Source organism: Eptesicus fuscus, chromosome 2, assembly GCF_027574615.1.
Source record: "Eptesicus fuscus isolate TK198812 chromosome 2, DD_ASM_mEF_20220401, whole genome shotgun sequence".
Classification (NCBI taxonomy): domain Eukaryota; kingdom Metazoa; phylum Chordata; class Mammalia; order Chiroptera; family Vespertilionidae; genus Eptesicus; species Eptesicus fuscus.
In genome coordinates, this window is record NC_072474.1 from 110,099,203 (window position 1) to 110,115,323 (window position 16,121).

Genomic DNA, 16,121 nt, shown 5'->3' on the forward strand with positions numbered 1-16,121 from the left:
TGGTTACTATATGTTTATTTCTCTAAATGCTTAATAAAATTTATTTGAATAGTTGACATCAGGGACTATTTCAAGAAAACAAACTATAAGAACTTTTCTTCAGTGAGTGCCATCCAACCCTGTACTTGGTCTTCTCTGTAGTTACGTGAACTGCATGGTGAAATGACTCATCTATAACCATGCCCTGAGTTACCAAGGCAGCACTGAAGTTTCTCTCCCATATAAGCAGGAGACAGTATACTGTTTTTTTGGGGGGAAATTATGATAAATACTTTTTAAAAATCATGATTAAATGGTGTTTCAGGACTTGGCTCTAATTGTTATCCTTTTAAATTAATTAATCTGAGCAGCTAATTTCCCCAGGGGTTCCAGGTAATTGAGGTGCCTCCCTTTTGCTTTGTCCTATGCTGCTTGATGTTAGCAAACCATTCAGTAGGACTTGGCAAGCTTGAACCAAACTGACTTCAGGTCAGCACTGGTCATGTGGGAACTTTTTTATTGTCCACCTTCCCTCCAATTGCATGGGAAGATAGCAGTGTGCATTTAATTTTTATACATTGTAGCTGTTCCATAATTAACTTAAGGGGATGGTTAATAATGATACACTAAATACACTTAGTTTAAATTTATCTTGGGTTTTAGGAATGATTTAATGAACTATTGAAACTTCATTCTTAGAATACAATGTAAAGTACCTTGTGGTTTCTGACAAACATCAGGCTCAGGCTGGGCAGTGCCCTAAGGACAGTTGAACCTTGAACATCTTGGGTTTCAACTGCCCGGGTCCACTTATACATGGATTGTTTTCAATAAATTCCTCGGATTTTTGATCCCTATTTGGGAGTCTATAAATGCTAATTGTGCATTGATGTACCCCATTTTATATAGGGGATTTGAACATTTGGACTTAGGTATTTGTGGGGTTGCCCTCAAACTAATACCCCAGGAATACCGAGGGACAACTAAGGTTTTTGGAAGTCAAAAGTTACATGTGAATTTTTTTGGGGGGAGAGGGGGGAGTTGGTGCCCCAATCATTGTGTTGTGTGAGGGTCAGCTACTATCCACTTTCCATGTACCGACTTGTGTGTTACAGCAATGTGATGAAACAGGTAATGTAATTACCACCATCTTTTATGTGGGGAAAATAAGTAACAAGTTAAATAACTTGTCCACAGATTCCCAGCCAGTAGTGGCAGAACTAGGATTTCTCTAGAGTTCATGCTCTTAACCACTATGCCATTCTGTCTATGTTGTTACACTGATAATGACTGTTAAGGGTCAGTCCTTGAACTCTCCCTTGAGGAGGTCATAGCAGTATCAGAGGCATGTAAACACATCACTGTAACATAATTTGACAGAGGAAGGCACAAGGGAATATAGCTAAAGGTGAACGTTTTTCCTTAATTTGGTCCCTCTGACTTTGTTTTGAAGTGAGATCCTATTCCAGGTACATCAGTTGTTCACAACTGGAGCCCATTTATATCGTAAAGAACATCCCGGCAATGTCTGGAAACATTCTTGGTTATCACCATTTGGCAGAGGGGAGGGATGCACCTGGACTCTAGTGGGTAAAGGCAGGCATGGATGCTGCTAAACATCCTACAATGCACAGGACAGCCCCCAGCAAATACATGGCCCGACTTGTCAATAGTGCTGCTGAGAAGTCTGCTTTGTGTGTTTCTATTGTGGGTACATTTTGATCCTCTTCAGTGGCTTTAGTATAGTATGTGTATTGTCTGTCTTAGTCAGTTTGGGCTGCTATAACAGAATGCCATAGACTGAAGGACTTGAGTGACATTTCTCACAGTTCTGGAGGCTGGGAAGTCCATGGTCAATGTGCTGGCTGATCGGTTTCTGGTGAGGGCTCTCGTTCTGGTTTGCAGACAGCCATCTTCACACTGTATCCACACATGGCCTAGAGTGGAGCAAGCTCTCTGCTGTCTTACAAAGGCACCAATCCCATCTTAAGGGCTCCACTCATGACCCAGTTATCTCCCAAAGGCCCCATCTCCAAATACCATTCACAGGGGTATGGAAATACTACTTCAAAATAGGAATTGGGGGCTGGGGGAGACCAACTAAGTCAGTGACTAGAATTAAATGTCCAGCTTCATCCTGTGTCCAGCAAGGCATACTGCCTCCGTTTGAGACTGCTTGCTAGGTTTTCTTACTCAGCTGTGAACACTCAGCACTACCAACAGGCAGTAAGAGAAGATATATTGTCTATTAATAAGGATTTCTTAGCAATGAAAAACAATTAGGATAAAATCATACCTTTTTAAAAAACCATTGCAAGTCTTAATTTTTAAAACTACCCTTTTGTTAAATATTTAAAAACATTCCCCTTTCTGCCGAAACCGGTTTGGCTCAGTGGATAGAGCGTTGGCCTGCGGACTCAAGGGTCCCAGGTTCGATTCCGGTCAAGGGCATGTACCTTGGTTGCGGGCACATCCCCAGTAGGGGGTGTGCAAGAGGCAGCTGATCGATGATGTTTCTCTCTCATCGATGTTTCTAACTCTCTATCCCTCTCTCTTCCTCTCTGTAAAAAATCAATAAAATATATTTAAAAAAAAATTCCCCTTTCTCCCGTAAAATACTATAACCAATGGGTGTATGTATGTTTGTATATGTACGTGCATGGGTATGCATGTGTCTAGTTGCTCAGTATTTCTCTAGAGTATGGTCTTATGACATATTCAGCATTAAAAATAATATATTGCAATGTTCCTCCTTCCGTCAGAAAAGTTGTGTTGTTTACTGGGTCTTAAAAGTATGAGTGATAGTCTGCTGGAAAGAAGGGCAAAGAAGGGCAAGTAGGAGGTGAGCAAGCACAACACAGGGTGGTATGAAGCTCACAGTGTAAGGGGGAACTGTGAGGGTCGCTGAATTTAGGGTCAAAGTGGCAGAGACAAGGCCGACTAATGAATAACACTTTTTTGGGGGTACAGTTGGAAATTTTTATTTCATTTGCAAATTATATTTTCTTCTGATGCGATTGATCACTATCACTTAAAAATATTCTCATATCCTAATTACAGTTTTACATGATATAAAAAGTATACAATGAAAAAATTACCTGTTACGTATAAGGGAGGCAACATAGATCCAAACAGACAAAACGTTTTTGGGATATGGGTGGATATATACAGCTAAAGCAAATTCAACATTAGGAACATCAATATTATGCACTCCAGTGCTATACACAGCTTCAATTAAAGGCTTCAGTTCAGAATAGGGCATGTGAAGGGGAAATCCAGAGAACTAAAGGGAAAAAAACAAGGTTTGAAGACATTAGTGAAGTTTAAAGATTTTACTTTATTTTTTACTCCTAATATGCCATTCTTATTATTCTTAATAAGAAGTCTTCCTCTGGATCGCAAAGTCGTTTATTTAGTTCTGTCTTTCTGATTAGCTGTATATTAGCAATACAGAAAATGGAGTGGGGCTAAATGTCTTCTTTGTTGTTGCTAGCACGTTGACTTGGTATATAAGACACCTGTCGGTCACCCTCTGCTGTTCCCTTCCCTCTTCCTGATAGCCCCTGGTTTGCCCAGTAACCCATGCAATTCCAGCGGCCCAGATTAAGCTAATCATTGCATTCCATCCCCCAGGCCACAGTGGTTCTCTGAGGGGTGGATCAGTGAGTCTCAACGTGAGTTTCAGGAAACTTGCTAGGAATACTGGCCCTCAGAGGCACTCTCCTGCTTTGTCAATATGTGTGCATGTTGTCAATAGGTGTGAGCCCTGCCTGGAACTTTCCAACCACGTGCTACCATGAGAAAAGCCAGCTTGAGGATGATGCCATCACAGGGAGGACTCAGCTCTTCTACTTAAATAAGCCAATAACTTATTTTTAATGCCCAAGGATGCTTGAACTAAGTTTTCGGTTACTTGAGAACATCTGGCTGAAAACCTGGCCTTAAAAGTTAAAGGATATGTTTAAGTCAGTGACTAGAACTAAATGTCCAGCTTCACCCTGTGTGTCCAGCAAGGCGTACGCCTCCGTTTGAGACTGCTTGCTAGGTTTTCTTGCTCAGCTGTGAACACTCAGCACTACCAACAGGCAGTAGAGAAGATATGTTGTCTATTAATGAGGACTTTTCGTAGCAATGAAAAACAATTAGACTAAAACCATACCCTTTTAAGAAACCTGATTGAGAGTGGTTGGTCTCACCTTTATGCATAGTTGAGTCTAACATGAACTAGCCAGATGATTTCATTTTATTTTACTGGCAGTGTATTTTGTAAGTTATTTTTTTATAGGGTCATCTTATAAAATGGTATTTTTATTTGAAAAGTATTCTGCTACTTAATGATAGGTTACTGAGATTTGAACTGTTAATGACATTTTTTAGTCTGTGCTACTTCATATACTTCGTAGAGCAATGGAGGATATTTTTCTTTTTACTTTTCAATTCTAGTCTACATTTAATACCATTCTGTACCAGCTCCAGATGCACAGTAAAGTGGTCAGAAAACCACACTCCCTCCCACAGGGTCCCCCCACTGCCCCAAGTACCCACCTGGCCCCATGCCCATTTATTTCTATATTATTGCCTATATTCCCACACTGCAATCCATATCTCTGTGACTATTGGGCAAATACCAGTTTGTACTGCTTAATCCCTTCACCTTTTCCACCCATCTCCCAACTCCCCTCCCCTCTGACAGCTGTCAGTCTTTTCTCTGTCTCTATGAGTCTGTTTCTATTTTGCTTGTTAGTTTATTTTGTTCATTAGATTCTACATATAAGTGAAATCTTATGATATTATTTTTATCTGCCTGGCTTATTTCACTTAGCATAACACCTTGTAGGTCCATCCATGCTGTTACAAAAGGTAAGATTTACCCCCCCCCCTTTTTTTTTATGTGGCCAAGTGTTATTCCATTGTATAAATGTCCCACAGCCTGTCCTGCAGGTGTAGCTCAGTGGTTGAGGGTTGACCTATGAACCAGGAGGTCACTGTTCGATTCCAGGCCAGGGCACATGCCCTAGTTGTAGTCGTGGTCCCAGTAGGGGGCATGCTGGAGGCAGCCATCAATGATTCTCATCATTAATGTTTGTATCTCTCTCTCTCCCTCTCCCTTCCTCCCTGAAATTACAAAAAAAAAAAAAAAAAGTCCCATAGCTGTTTGTCCACTCATCTGATGGGCCATTATAGGAATTTTTATGACAAAAACCCATTAAGAAGCAATTTCCCATTTGAAACAGGGGAATCCACAGGCTCAGTTGAGAGCCATGTCCTTACCCTGTAGTCCCCCAGCTGTCTCAGCAGCTCCGCTCTGTGGTCCTCTTCTACTTCCTCCCCTCGGCTGCTTTCTAACAGAGGCAGGAAGTGGCGCAGCGTGGAGGTGCAGTACCTGTTCCACCGCGTCAGGTGCCGTGGCCTCCAGTCCATGACTTTTTCTTTTAGTATTTTTTCAATCCTGTTTATAAGACATAAACTCCATTTTTTTGCTGATTTGACTTTTCCCTTTTAGACAAAAATCCCGTTTGCATGCAGTGGTGATTCAGGTGATTACATAACCACATTTTTGTAGGTGGAGTTGTTCGCTAGGAGTAGTTGGCACCTAATAGGGGCTAATCCCTGAGGATTCAGAAATTAACACCAGTGATCCTTGCCCTTATGGGTCATATAGGGTTGGGATGGGAAGTAGACTTTGGGACGATATTCTAAGGGCCATAACAGATGCTTGAACCGGAACACAACAGAGGGAGCACTGAATAAGGGGGACAGCTAAATTCAGTACAGTCAGCAAAAGATTTTTCATGCAGTGTTCTATCACTTTGTTCATGGGTAACATATGTACAGACAAATGAGACCCAGGCATAAGGGGTGGGGTGTATGCTGAGCACTTCAAGTGGGCTGTAAATACCCCATATTGATTGCTTCCCAGTGCCTTCTAGTTATGAGGTTTGTTTTTCTAAATTGCCTTAGAACTGCCTTTAAAATATCCATCATCAGTGCAACTTAAGTTTTGATACCATTTTTATAGTTAACTAGAGGCCAGGTGCATGAAATTCGTGCATGGGGGGTGTGTGCCCCTCAGCCCAGCCTGCACCCTCTTTAATCTGGGACCCCTCGAGGGATGGCCGACTGCCCGTTTAGGCCCGATCCCGGTAGGATCTGGTAGGATCGGGCCTAAACGGGCAGTCAGACATCCCTCTCGCAATCCAGGACTGCTGGCTCCCAACTGCTCACCTGCCTGCCTTCCTGATTGCCCCTAACCGCTTCTGCCTGCCAGCCTGATCACTCCCTAACCACTCCCCTGCCAGCCTGATTGCCCCTAACTGCTCTCTCCTGTAGGCCTGGTCACACTTAACTGCCCTCCCCTGTAAGCCTGGTCACCCCTAACTGCCCTCTCCTGCAGGCCTAGTGCCCATCAACTGCTTTCCCCTGCAGGCGTGGGTCCCCCCAACTGCCCTTCCCTTCAGACCCGGTCGCCCCCAACTTCCCTCCTCTGCCAGCCTGGTCACCCCTAACTGCCATCCCCTGCAGGCTTGATTGCCCCCAACTGCCCTCCCTTGCAGGCCTGGTCCCTCCCAACTGCCCTCCCCTGCTGGCCATCTTGTGGTGGTCATCTTGTGTCCACATGTGGCAGCCAGCTTGCATGTTGGAGTGATGGTCAATTTGCATATTACTCTTCTATTAGATAGTATAGAGGCCTGGTTCATGGGTGGGGGCCAGCAGGTTTGCCCTGAAGGGTGTCCCAGATCAGGGTGGGGGTTCCCTTGGAGCGTGGGGTGGCCTGGGCGAGGGGTGGCCTGTGGTGGTTTGCAGGCCGGCCACGCTCCCTGGCGACCCAAGCGGAGGCCCTGGTATCTGGAATTTATTTATCTTCTATAACTGAAACTTTGTAGCCTTGAGTGGAGGCCAGGGCAGGCCAGGGTGTGCGGGAAGCTTGGCTTCCTCCATTGCTGGGGAAACCCAAGCCTCCTGCTTGCTCCATGGCTGCAGCCATCTTGGTTGGGTTAATTTGCATACTCCTGATTGGCTGGTGGGCGTGGCTTGTGGGTGTAGCATAGGTATGGTCAATTTGCATATTACTCTTTTATTAGATAGGATGTGATGGGTATTGGGTCCAAAGGATGTGAAGCTTAAACACAGAATGAAAGAAAATAGCTACCACTTGTTGATCCCTTATTCACTAGAGACTGTGCTAGTGCGTTTCATACATTTTTATGTAATCCTAGCAATAACCCTATGAGGTAGGGCAATACTGTCACAATTTTACCTATGAGGGGTCAGGGAGATAGGATAAAGGAGGATGATGGCAGGTGAGCTGGGATTTGAGTTGAGGCCCCTCCAGTTTTAAAGCTCCTTGTGCACCCCTAACCAGACACACAGGTGTGAGCACCCCACCGGCTTCCTACTACTCAGAGCTCTGGGATCCCTTTCTCTTTTGGCACAGAACACTACCTCTGTGGAGGGTTTCAAGATGGTCTGAGCAAGAACTGCCTTGCACTTCTCATCAGTCCTGCAGGAACAGATGATGGGAGGCTAATCCACAGTACCCTGGAGCTATTAGAAGAGATAAGGAACTTCTTGGCAGTTAGCTGTTCTATGTGGGGATCCCTTACAAGACTTGATCTAAATTTGAACTTGAGAGTGAATTGGTGTTTCCTAGTAGTAACACCTGAAACCGGGCTACGTTTAGTCTTGTGTGATTTGACATGCTGCCGCTCAGAGCTCGATCCACAGAAAGGGCACACAGGCTTTGAAGTCAGAAACAGCTGGCGGAGCTCTAGCCCCCCGAACACTTAACAGCATGTGGACCTCTCTGAGCCTCAGTTTCCACATTTGTGAAACTGGGAGAGTATGTTCTATTTTGTAGGATTATAAGGGTTATAGGGACTCAAATAGGTTCTTACAGGCCACGTTTTAGGTTTATAAACTGGTTGCAGTTTAGTAAGCCACTAATTGGACAAAAGAGGCATATAAGCTGGGGATTGTGATCTGTCTGAACAAGACCCATAACGACATGATGTTGAACTCTAATCTGAGGCTGAATTTTGGAGGACTGCCTGGCGTCCCGGAGTTCACTTCTGTTTGTCCCACACCATGCTGAGGCTAAAGCCTCCTTTTGAGCCAGGGGATTTAGAGATCACGTCTGTATTTGGGGTCTATAAACAGGGATTACAATGTAATTGCCCAAATTATTTCACATGGCTCTAGGCTGAGAATCGTCTAGCTTGGGATTACATGCCCAGGGACAGAGTGCATGTGCATGTACGGTACCACGTGACCTGTCCTGTAGCTCGGCTGCGGCCGCCTTGTCTGTGCGCTGGTAAACAAGCTCTTCCGGCTGTAAAAGATGAAGTTCAGAAATTCTAGAAATCTTGTACACCTAATTTGAATACTCCCCATCCTTTTCTAACTCCTTTTTTGTTTAAAAAAATTTATGAAATCTTAGACAATCAATCAGAGAATAACCGATGCCAATGTATGCGTGGCCCATCTTAAGTAAAGCATCACCAATAAATAATAGTTCGTCCTCAGTTTCCTTTCTCTCGTCACAGAAGTAACCATGACCTGAAATTTGTTTTCTAGCACTTTCATTCCACATACTTAAAGTACCTACTGTGTGTCAGGCACTTTTGCAGGTGATGGGCATATAGCTGTGAATAAACATTTCTGCCCCCATGATATTTACATTATAGTAGAGATAGGCAAGTTAATAAAATGTGTGCATGATTTTACTACAGACATATGGATCCCTAAATGATCTATTGTATTGTTTTGCATGTTTTTTAAACTAAGTGATAATTTTATACTGTGAGTATGCAACTTGCTTTTTCTCACTTAACATTATATTTAGAAATAATAGCAAACACACATTTTTAGAATGCTTGCTAAAATTAATATTGATTCATTTGTGTAACTATAAACTACTCCACTGTGTACCATAATTTATCCTTATGCTGTTCCAATTCTTAGGCTATTGCAAACATTGCTTCTATGAAAAGTCTTGTATATGTCACTTTGTACACATGGGAGAATTTCTCTAGGGCAGGGTTTATTAAGTCTTTTTTTAAAAGGTTTGATCACAGTAAAAAATACATTTGATATTATACACCCAGGATACACATACATATCTAGCTCTCAAACCAAAGTGGTAGTAAACAATTCTCATGCTTACTACTTGCAATCTATTACCAGGACCCGTTTATATTAATTATATGAGTGGATCATGCTATGAAATTAATTTAGTGCATTGACACCAGAATATTAAAAATTACACAGAATAACTTTTGTGATACTCTCTTATGTCACGGGACTCCTTACGTCAAAATGTTTTCTTTTACATATGTGTATACTGGTTCATGACATGATGGTATATGTCTTATTGTGAGATGGGCTCAACTAAGTTTATAAAACAAATATTATTTTAGAAAAAAATATCTAGGGTTCAAATTAAGGGTCAAAAAGTATATGGCTACCCAGTACAGTGATTTCAAATTCTTCACTTTCTTTGTCTACACGTAATTGTTATTAAAAGAATTATACCTGAACACTGGAAAGGCCAGGGTATGGAAGGCTTCTTGAAAAGAAAGATTTCCATAGCTTGGGCTTGGTGACATCAAAATTTATCCTTAGTGGGGAATCATATCGTTGAATATTAAACCAAATCTAAAAAAGACAAGACCACATTAATCTAAAAAAGACAAGATCACCATTAATACACACACACACACACACACACACACACACATTGTGTGTGTGTGTGCATGTATGTACAGAGAGGCAGATACCTGCTTTATACAGTACCCTCCAAAATTAAATGGCCCTCAAACTGGGCGCAGCCAGAATTACCTGGTAGTACTTGGAAATCTCTCTTAAAAAAAGAAAGAGACTCAATTTTCTCAGAAGATAAATCAAAGCACTATGAGTCAGGAGTTGTGAACTCTTGTTTTGGAAGAATAAACAGGACAGAGTGGGGATACAAACTTGGCTCCTCTGAATCGAATCCTATATTATTTCTTTAGCATTCTGCTTCTTTGCAGGTCAGGTGACTAATTCAACCAAAACTTTTATTTAAGAGAGTTGTGTAACTGTGCTTGATGCTACATTTCTTTAAATGGTATATATGTAGCCCTGGCTGGGTGGTTCAGTTAGTTGTAGCAATATCCTGTACACTGAAAGGTTATGCGTTCGATCCCCTATTGGGGTGAATATGGGAGGCAACCAATCAATGTTTCTCTCTCTCTTCCTCCCTCTCTCTTTCTCCCACCCTCCCTCTCTCTCTAAAATCAATAAACATATCCTCAGATGAGGATTTAAAAAAAGGTATATGTGTATGTTTATATAAATTTGGATACATAATTATTTAAGTAAATAGGTCAGTTAAAAAAAAATAAAGCAACAGTCAGCCAACTGTGTTTAAGAAGAGATGTTAATACTTACATTTTCAGGACCTATTAAACAGCCCACACTTTTTAGGGGACAGAATGTATCAAATTGTCCATAAAAATGTCCACTGCAGGGGTTCCATATTAAGTAGTGGCTTTGCTCCCGAGTTAGCACATAGGCAGTTGGGCCCTGAAGGAAAACAGCCATTAGAAGAGTGCAACTAATTATGCAATTAAGGTCGAGAGTACTTCCTACAAATAATTTATTATATTCAAAATCCATGGCTAATGGTAAAAATTAGTTTGAAGTTCTAGGTCTTACTAGATTTAAGAAATAAGATGAATGCCTATTTTTACAGAATTCTCGCATCTGTTACTAGAGTAATTTAGTGAACAAATAGAGTATTAGTTGTGTTGCTCAACCAATATAGCTTCAGATTGGCCGAATAACTGTTATTAATGGAAATAAGCACTCACGGCATTTTCCTTTTAGTCAATAAGATTGCCTTTCAAGTATTTAGAAGACTGATCATTCTGAATACTACTTCTATTTCTCATACATTAAGTAACATTAGATACACATTTATAATTATACTATAGGCCCGGTGTACAAAATTTGTGCATGGTGAGGGGGTGGTCACTCAGCCCGACCTGCACTCTCTCCAATCCAGGACCCCTTGGGGGATGTCCAACTGCTGGTTTAGGCCCGATCCCGCAGTCGGACATCCCTCTCGCAATCTGGGACCACTGGCTCCTAACCGCTTGCCTGCCTGCTTGATCGCCCCTAAACACTCTGCCTGCATGCCTGATCACCCCTAACCACTCTGCCTGCTGGCCTGATTGCCCCTAACCGCCTTTGCCTGCTGGTCTGATCACCCCCGACTGCCCTCCCCTGCCAGCCTGATTGCCCCCAACTGTCCCCCTCTGCCAGACTGATTGCCCCCAACTGCTCCCCCACCAGCCTGATTGCCCCCAATTGCCCCCCCTGCCAGCCTGATCGCCCCCAACTGCCCTCCCCTGCCGGCCTGATCTCCCCTAACTGCCTCTGCCTCGGCCCCACCACCATGGCTTTGTCTGGAAGGTCTCCTGGTCTAATTAGCATATTACTCTTTTATTAGTATAGATAATACAAAAAGGTAATTTGACAAGATAAATATCAAACTTTTAACAGTGACTACACCTGAGGAAGGTGTGGGATTGGGGGTTGGAGCCTGGAATACATCCATATTATCAATTCTTATTTTTTTTTTACAATGAGCACTTATTCATTTTTAGCTCATGCTCACAGTTTCCTTATACAGCTCAGAGTTGTGAAGTGACTTGCTGACAGTCACACAGCCAGGAGGAGTGCAGAGCCTCGAAGCCAGGCCCTGTGACTTCCCAGCCTGGGACCAGGCTATCTTATCTGGAAGATACTGATGGGGAATGATTAGGATTCAGGCACGATGCTACCTGCCCGGCAGCAATCTGTGCTATCGAATTCCTAGAGGACGCCTAAGACCTCAGAGCCTCTTTTTGAAACATGTTTTGGATAAACTGCTTCAGTCCCTGTGAATTTTCTAAACTTGTACCCGGAATTACCCCAATGTGCTCTGAGTGTGGGGATATTTGCAGTGGGCTGGGGAAACAAATTGTAATCACTAAGTCTCCAGTCTAATAAAAACAATGGCAATATCAAAATATAGCTGCTCACGTTCTTTGCTCCTGTGGTCCCTGCCTTGCTCCCTTTGCCTGTGGTTAGTAGCAGGTGCCTGTAGAAGCAGCAAGAGTGGAAGGAGAGGTCTCTAGCCTGGCCACACTCTGATCCCCTTCCCTCCTCAGCATGGATAACACCAGGTCACCGAGGGAGTCAGAATTCTTAGTAACAAGGGCAGGAGAGGCTCATACTCAAAGGGCAGAGCTTGGCGGGGCTTTGCTTGGGCACGGATACAGATTTGCCAAAAAATCTGAAGTCTTGTGCAGGGCCTGGTACTCGGTACGGCTGAAAACCATTTTGTGTCTTGTCACTGGTTCTCTCTGCCTATTAGGGAATCTCTGGGCCACTTTCCTTACAACTCGAAAGACGGTTATGAGAATCAGCCCAGCAACCCTGTGCCTCTGTTAGAGCTAGCCCACCGGTCCTACCTCGGGAATGGCATTGCCCATCATGAGCCAGGCCTTCTTCCCCAGGGAGAGAAAATAGTTGCATAGTAATACTGCATGTTCTTCTTCATCTCCTGCCAGGAGGTCCAGGAATTGCTGAGCAAAAGAAAAAAAAAAAAAAATCACGTTGCCTTGACTGACTGCTTTATTCTGGATGGGCTGTGCAGGGGTTTAAAACATCATTGTTAAAATTAGTGCAATATATGACCTATTTTTAAACATCTATTCTCACATTTTGGTATCATGTTAATTCTTTTTTTAAAAAAAACCACTTTTCGTGGACAGGGTGCTTTCTCAGACATTAATGACATGAATTTCTAGAACCAATTAGCACTATGGGGCAAGGGAGACAAATCTCAATGTTTTCCATTTTGTTTTGAATTTATATGTGACAGCTCACTGTGTACCAAACGTTTTTAAAAAAATATTTTTATTGATTTCAGAGAGGAAGGAGAGAGAGAGAGATAGAAACATCAACGATGAGAGAGAATCACTGAATGGCTGCCTCCTGCATGTCCCCCACTGGGGATCGAGCCCGCAAGACGGGCATGTGCCCTTGACCGGAATTGAACCTGGGACCCCTCAGTCTGCAGACCGATGCTCTATCCACTGAGCCAAACCAGCTAGGGCCCAAACATTTTTTTTTTTAAAGTCCGTTTTTTAGAGCAGTTTTAGGTTCACAGCGAAGTCGGAAGGAAGATACAGAGATTCCCCATATGACCCCTGACCCCCACATGCACAGTCTCCCCATCAGCATCCCCCCGGCGGAGAGGTACATATGTTACAACTGATGATCCTGCATCAACACATCATAGTCACCCAGAGTCTATCGTTTACGTTAGGGTTCACGCTTGGTGTTGTACAGTCTGTGGGTTTGGACAAATGTATAATGACGTGCATCCGCATTATGATGTCACACAGAGCATTTTCGCTGCCCTATAAATCCTCTGTGCTCCACTAACTCATCTATGTCTCCCCACCTGCCCCCAGAGTTTTAAACACATTGCATTTAATCCCAGAGCAAGCCTTGGAGGGGAGGTGGAGACAGAGAGAGGTGAGGTAAGACCTAGGAGGTGGGAATGCACTCTGGCTCTGGGGCACATGGACTAGTTTCTTCATATCTTCTTAGAGGCATCTCCAGGTTGTGGAAATTTTTCTCTCTAAAGTTGTCAGCATTATGTTGCCAAAATGCATTGGGGAACAAAAAATTTTAAGTGCACTTCCATTTCTTCGGCTTAGAGCTTTCCTTCAAAGGGCGTTGTATAACATAGTTTAATTTTATGCAAACACAATACAACCCGGGATGTAGAAACAGAATGAATACCAGCGGTACATGTTTGTTTACCCTCCAGAAGATCCGGGGGAAGTTAGTGGCACACGGACTGTAAGCTCCTGAGAGCAGAGGCCACGCTTCTTTGCTTGTAGCCAGAGCCCAGTACAGTGTCTGGCACCTGGTAGGTGGCCCAGAAATACATGCTGAACGAATAATGACATGGCATGCCGTAAGAAGCCCACAGGTAAAGGAATATACAATTCCAACTGTAACAGAGGCTGTGGCTGTTATTTTTTAATGACTAAAACTGGGATGTTGATAAGGCAATACTTGAATGATAAATTAGAGTTAAGGCATCTGAAGTGTTTTTTTTTTTTAATTTCTTTGTGCAAATAAAAACAATTAAACTTTTGATTTTGGGGCAGATGAATCCAGAAAGAAAAAAATACTTCAGAATTCAGCCCATCTTGGAAACAGGTGACAGTAGATTTTGATAATGACTAATGAATGCTGCAATTGAAAGTCATGCAAATTTAGCCCACACTCCGAGGAGTCGGCTCCAACCAGCACGCGGCGAGGAAGAACGACTTACATCAGACGTGCTCCACAGGTCACAGAGGCCCGCAAACGAAACCGAGTCCGGCAGGAAGGGAATCAGTGACACATACCGAGCCACCAGTTCCTGTTTAAACAAAGCTGGCTTTAGGGAAATAATTTCTATCAAACAGAAGGCTGGATCCTGTGCCTCACTGCCTGCAGAAGTTTCATACATCACAAATGTTCGTGTGTACACAATGCAAGGAATGCTCAGCTCCCCCTTTCCAAGCATCCTATGAAGAAGGTCGCTGTTATTACCCATTTGTTACAGATGAAGAAACTGGCTCCTCTGTCTCTTTGAAATGTCTTTGTCATCCCCCACTCGCCCTCCCTCCTGCCCTCTCCCACCCCCACTTCCTTACTCTCTGCTAAAAAGAGGCTTTCCGGGATCATCTTGTATTTTTTCTAGCTCAGTCCTGAAAGCAGCCACTTCTCCTTTTAGAGGGCAATAGCATTTAGCAACCAAGGTCAGGGCACCTTTGTTGTAACTCAGATTTATGTAATTTCTAAGAAGCTTGAGCATCTTTTCATATGGCCTCTCATGTTTTCACTTCTGCATATTTCTGTTGTTGTTTTGTTAATCCTCACCCGGGATATTTGCCCATTGATTTTTAGAGAGAGTGGAAAGGAAGGAGAGAGACAGAGAGAAACATTGATGTGAGAGAGACATCAATTGGTTGCCTCCCACATGCACCCTGCTCAGGGCTGGGGATCAAGCTGCAACCGGTACGTGTCCTTGACTGGAATCGAACCCGGGACCCTTTAGTCCATAGGCTGACACTCTATCCACTGAGCCAAACCAGCTAGGGCCCCTTCTGCATATTTTTAATTGATTTGTAGGTTTGTTTGTTTTTAACACATTCTAGCTACTATTCCTTTGTCTGTTATACATGTAGCAAATATCCCCTCCTGATTTGTGACTTGTCCTTTCAATTTTTTACGGTGCCTTTTCATAAACTCAAGTTCTCAGTTTTAATGTGGTCAAATTTATCATTCTTTTTATAGTTTGTACTTTTCTGTCTTGTTGAAGAAAAACTTTCTATCTCAGATCATATTTGAGTCCTCAATCTATCTGCAACTGAATGATGTGAAGCAGGAATCTGTTTTTATTTTTTCATATGAAAAGTCAGTGATCCTGGTACCATTGATATAACAGTCCATTTTTTCTTTATTCCTCTCCAATGCCAGTTTGGTCACATACCAGGTTTGAGTGGGTCATATTTGAGTGGATCTAGTCTGGAGTTTTTATTCTCTTTTATTTTTCTCTTTGTTCTAAATGTGTTAATACCATTTTCCCTTAATCACTCTGTTCTCATCAGCAGTCTGGATGTATGGGATGACAAATCTTTCTTGTCTTTCCTCTTAAGAACATAAGTTTATTTTGCCATTACATTCATTTAAATGAAGATGCAAATCTTCCCACTGAGTTCTTACTCTGCAGGGCTGTCTTGGCTATTTTGACACATTGCACTCTGTAGAAATATTAGAATCAGCTGGTCAAGTTCCACTAAAAACTCAAAATCTATTTTAACAGTCTTTGTCTTGTAACTGGAAGGTTAATCCCTTAGCTTTGATTGTGATTATTGGTAAATATTTAGATTATGTTTACTACCTTATTCTGTGCTTTTAATTTCTTATATATTTCCTCTCCCCACTCTCTTCACGCTATTTCATTATTTTTTTTTTTCTGCTGCTATTTTGGAAGTTATAGTATTCACTTTTCTTATTCTTTTAAGTGCTTAATATAGAAATTTCAA

The 16,121-nt window shown here is 42.6% G+C and overlaps 1 protein-coding gene across 1 annotated transcript in view; it reads right to left on the reverse strand.

Moving 5' to 3' along the window:
• Positions 1-2,947: 2,947 nt before the first annotated feature.
• Positions 2,948-16,121, reverse strand: part of CC2D2A (coiled-coil and C2 domain containing 2A) — a 72,931-nt gene continuing 59,757 nt past the window's right edge. The window contains exons 30-36 of the mRNA XM_054708080.1: positions 14,360-14,449; positions 12,477-12,590; positions 10,408-10,542; positions 9,511-9,633; positions 8,250-8,308; positions 5,251-5,428; positions 2,948-3,262 (exon numbers count right to left, since the gene is read on the reverse strand). Coding sequence (XP_054564055.1) covers positions 3,074-3,262; positions 5,251-5,428; positions 8,250-8,308; positions 9,511-9,633; positions 10,408-10,542; positions 12,477-12,590; positions 14,360-14,449 — 888 coding nt within the window. The 3' untranslated portion in view covers positions 2,948-3,073. The remainder of the gene's footprint in view (positions 3,263-5,250; positions 5,429-8,249; positions 8,309-9,510; positions 9,634-10,407; positions 10,543-12,476; positions 12,591-14,359; positions 14,450-16,121) is intronic.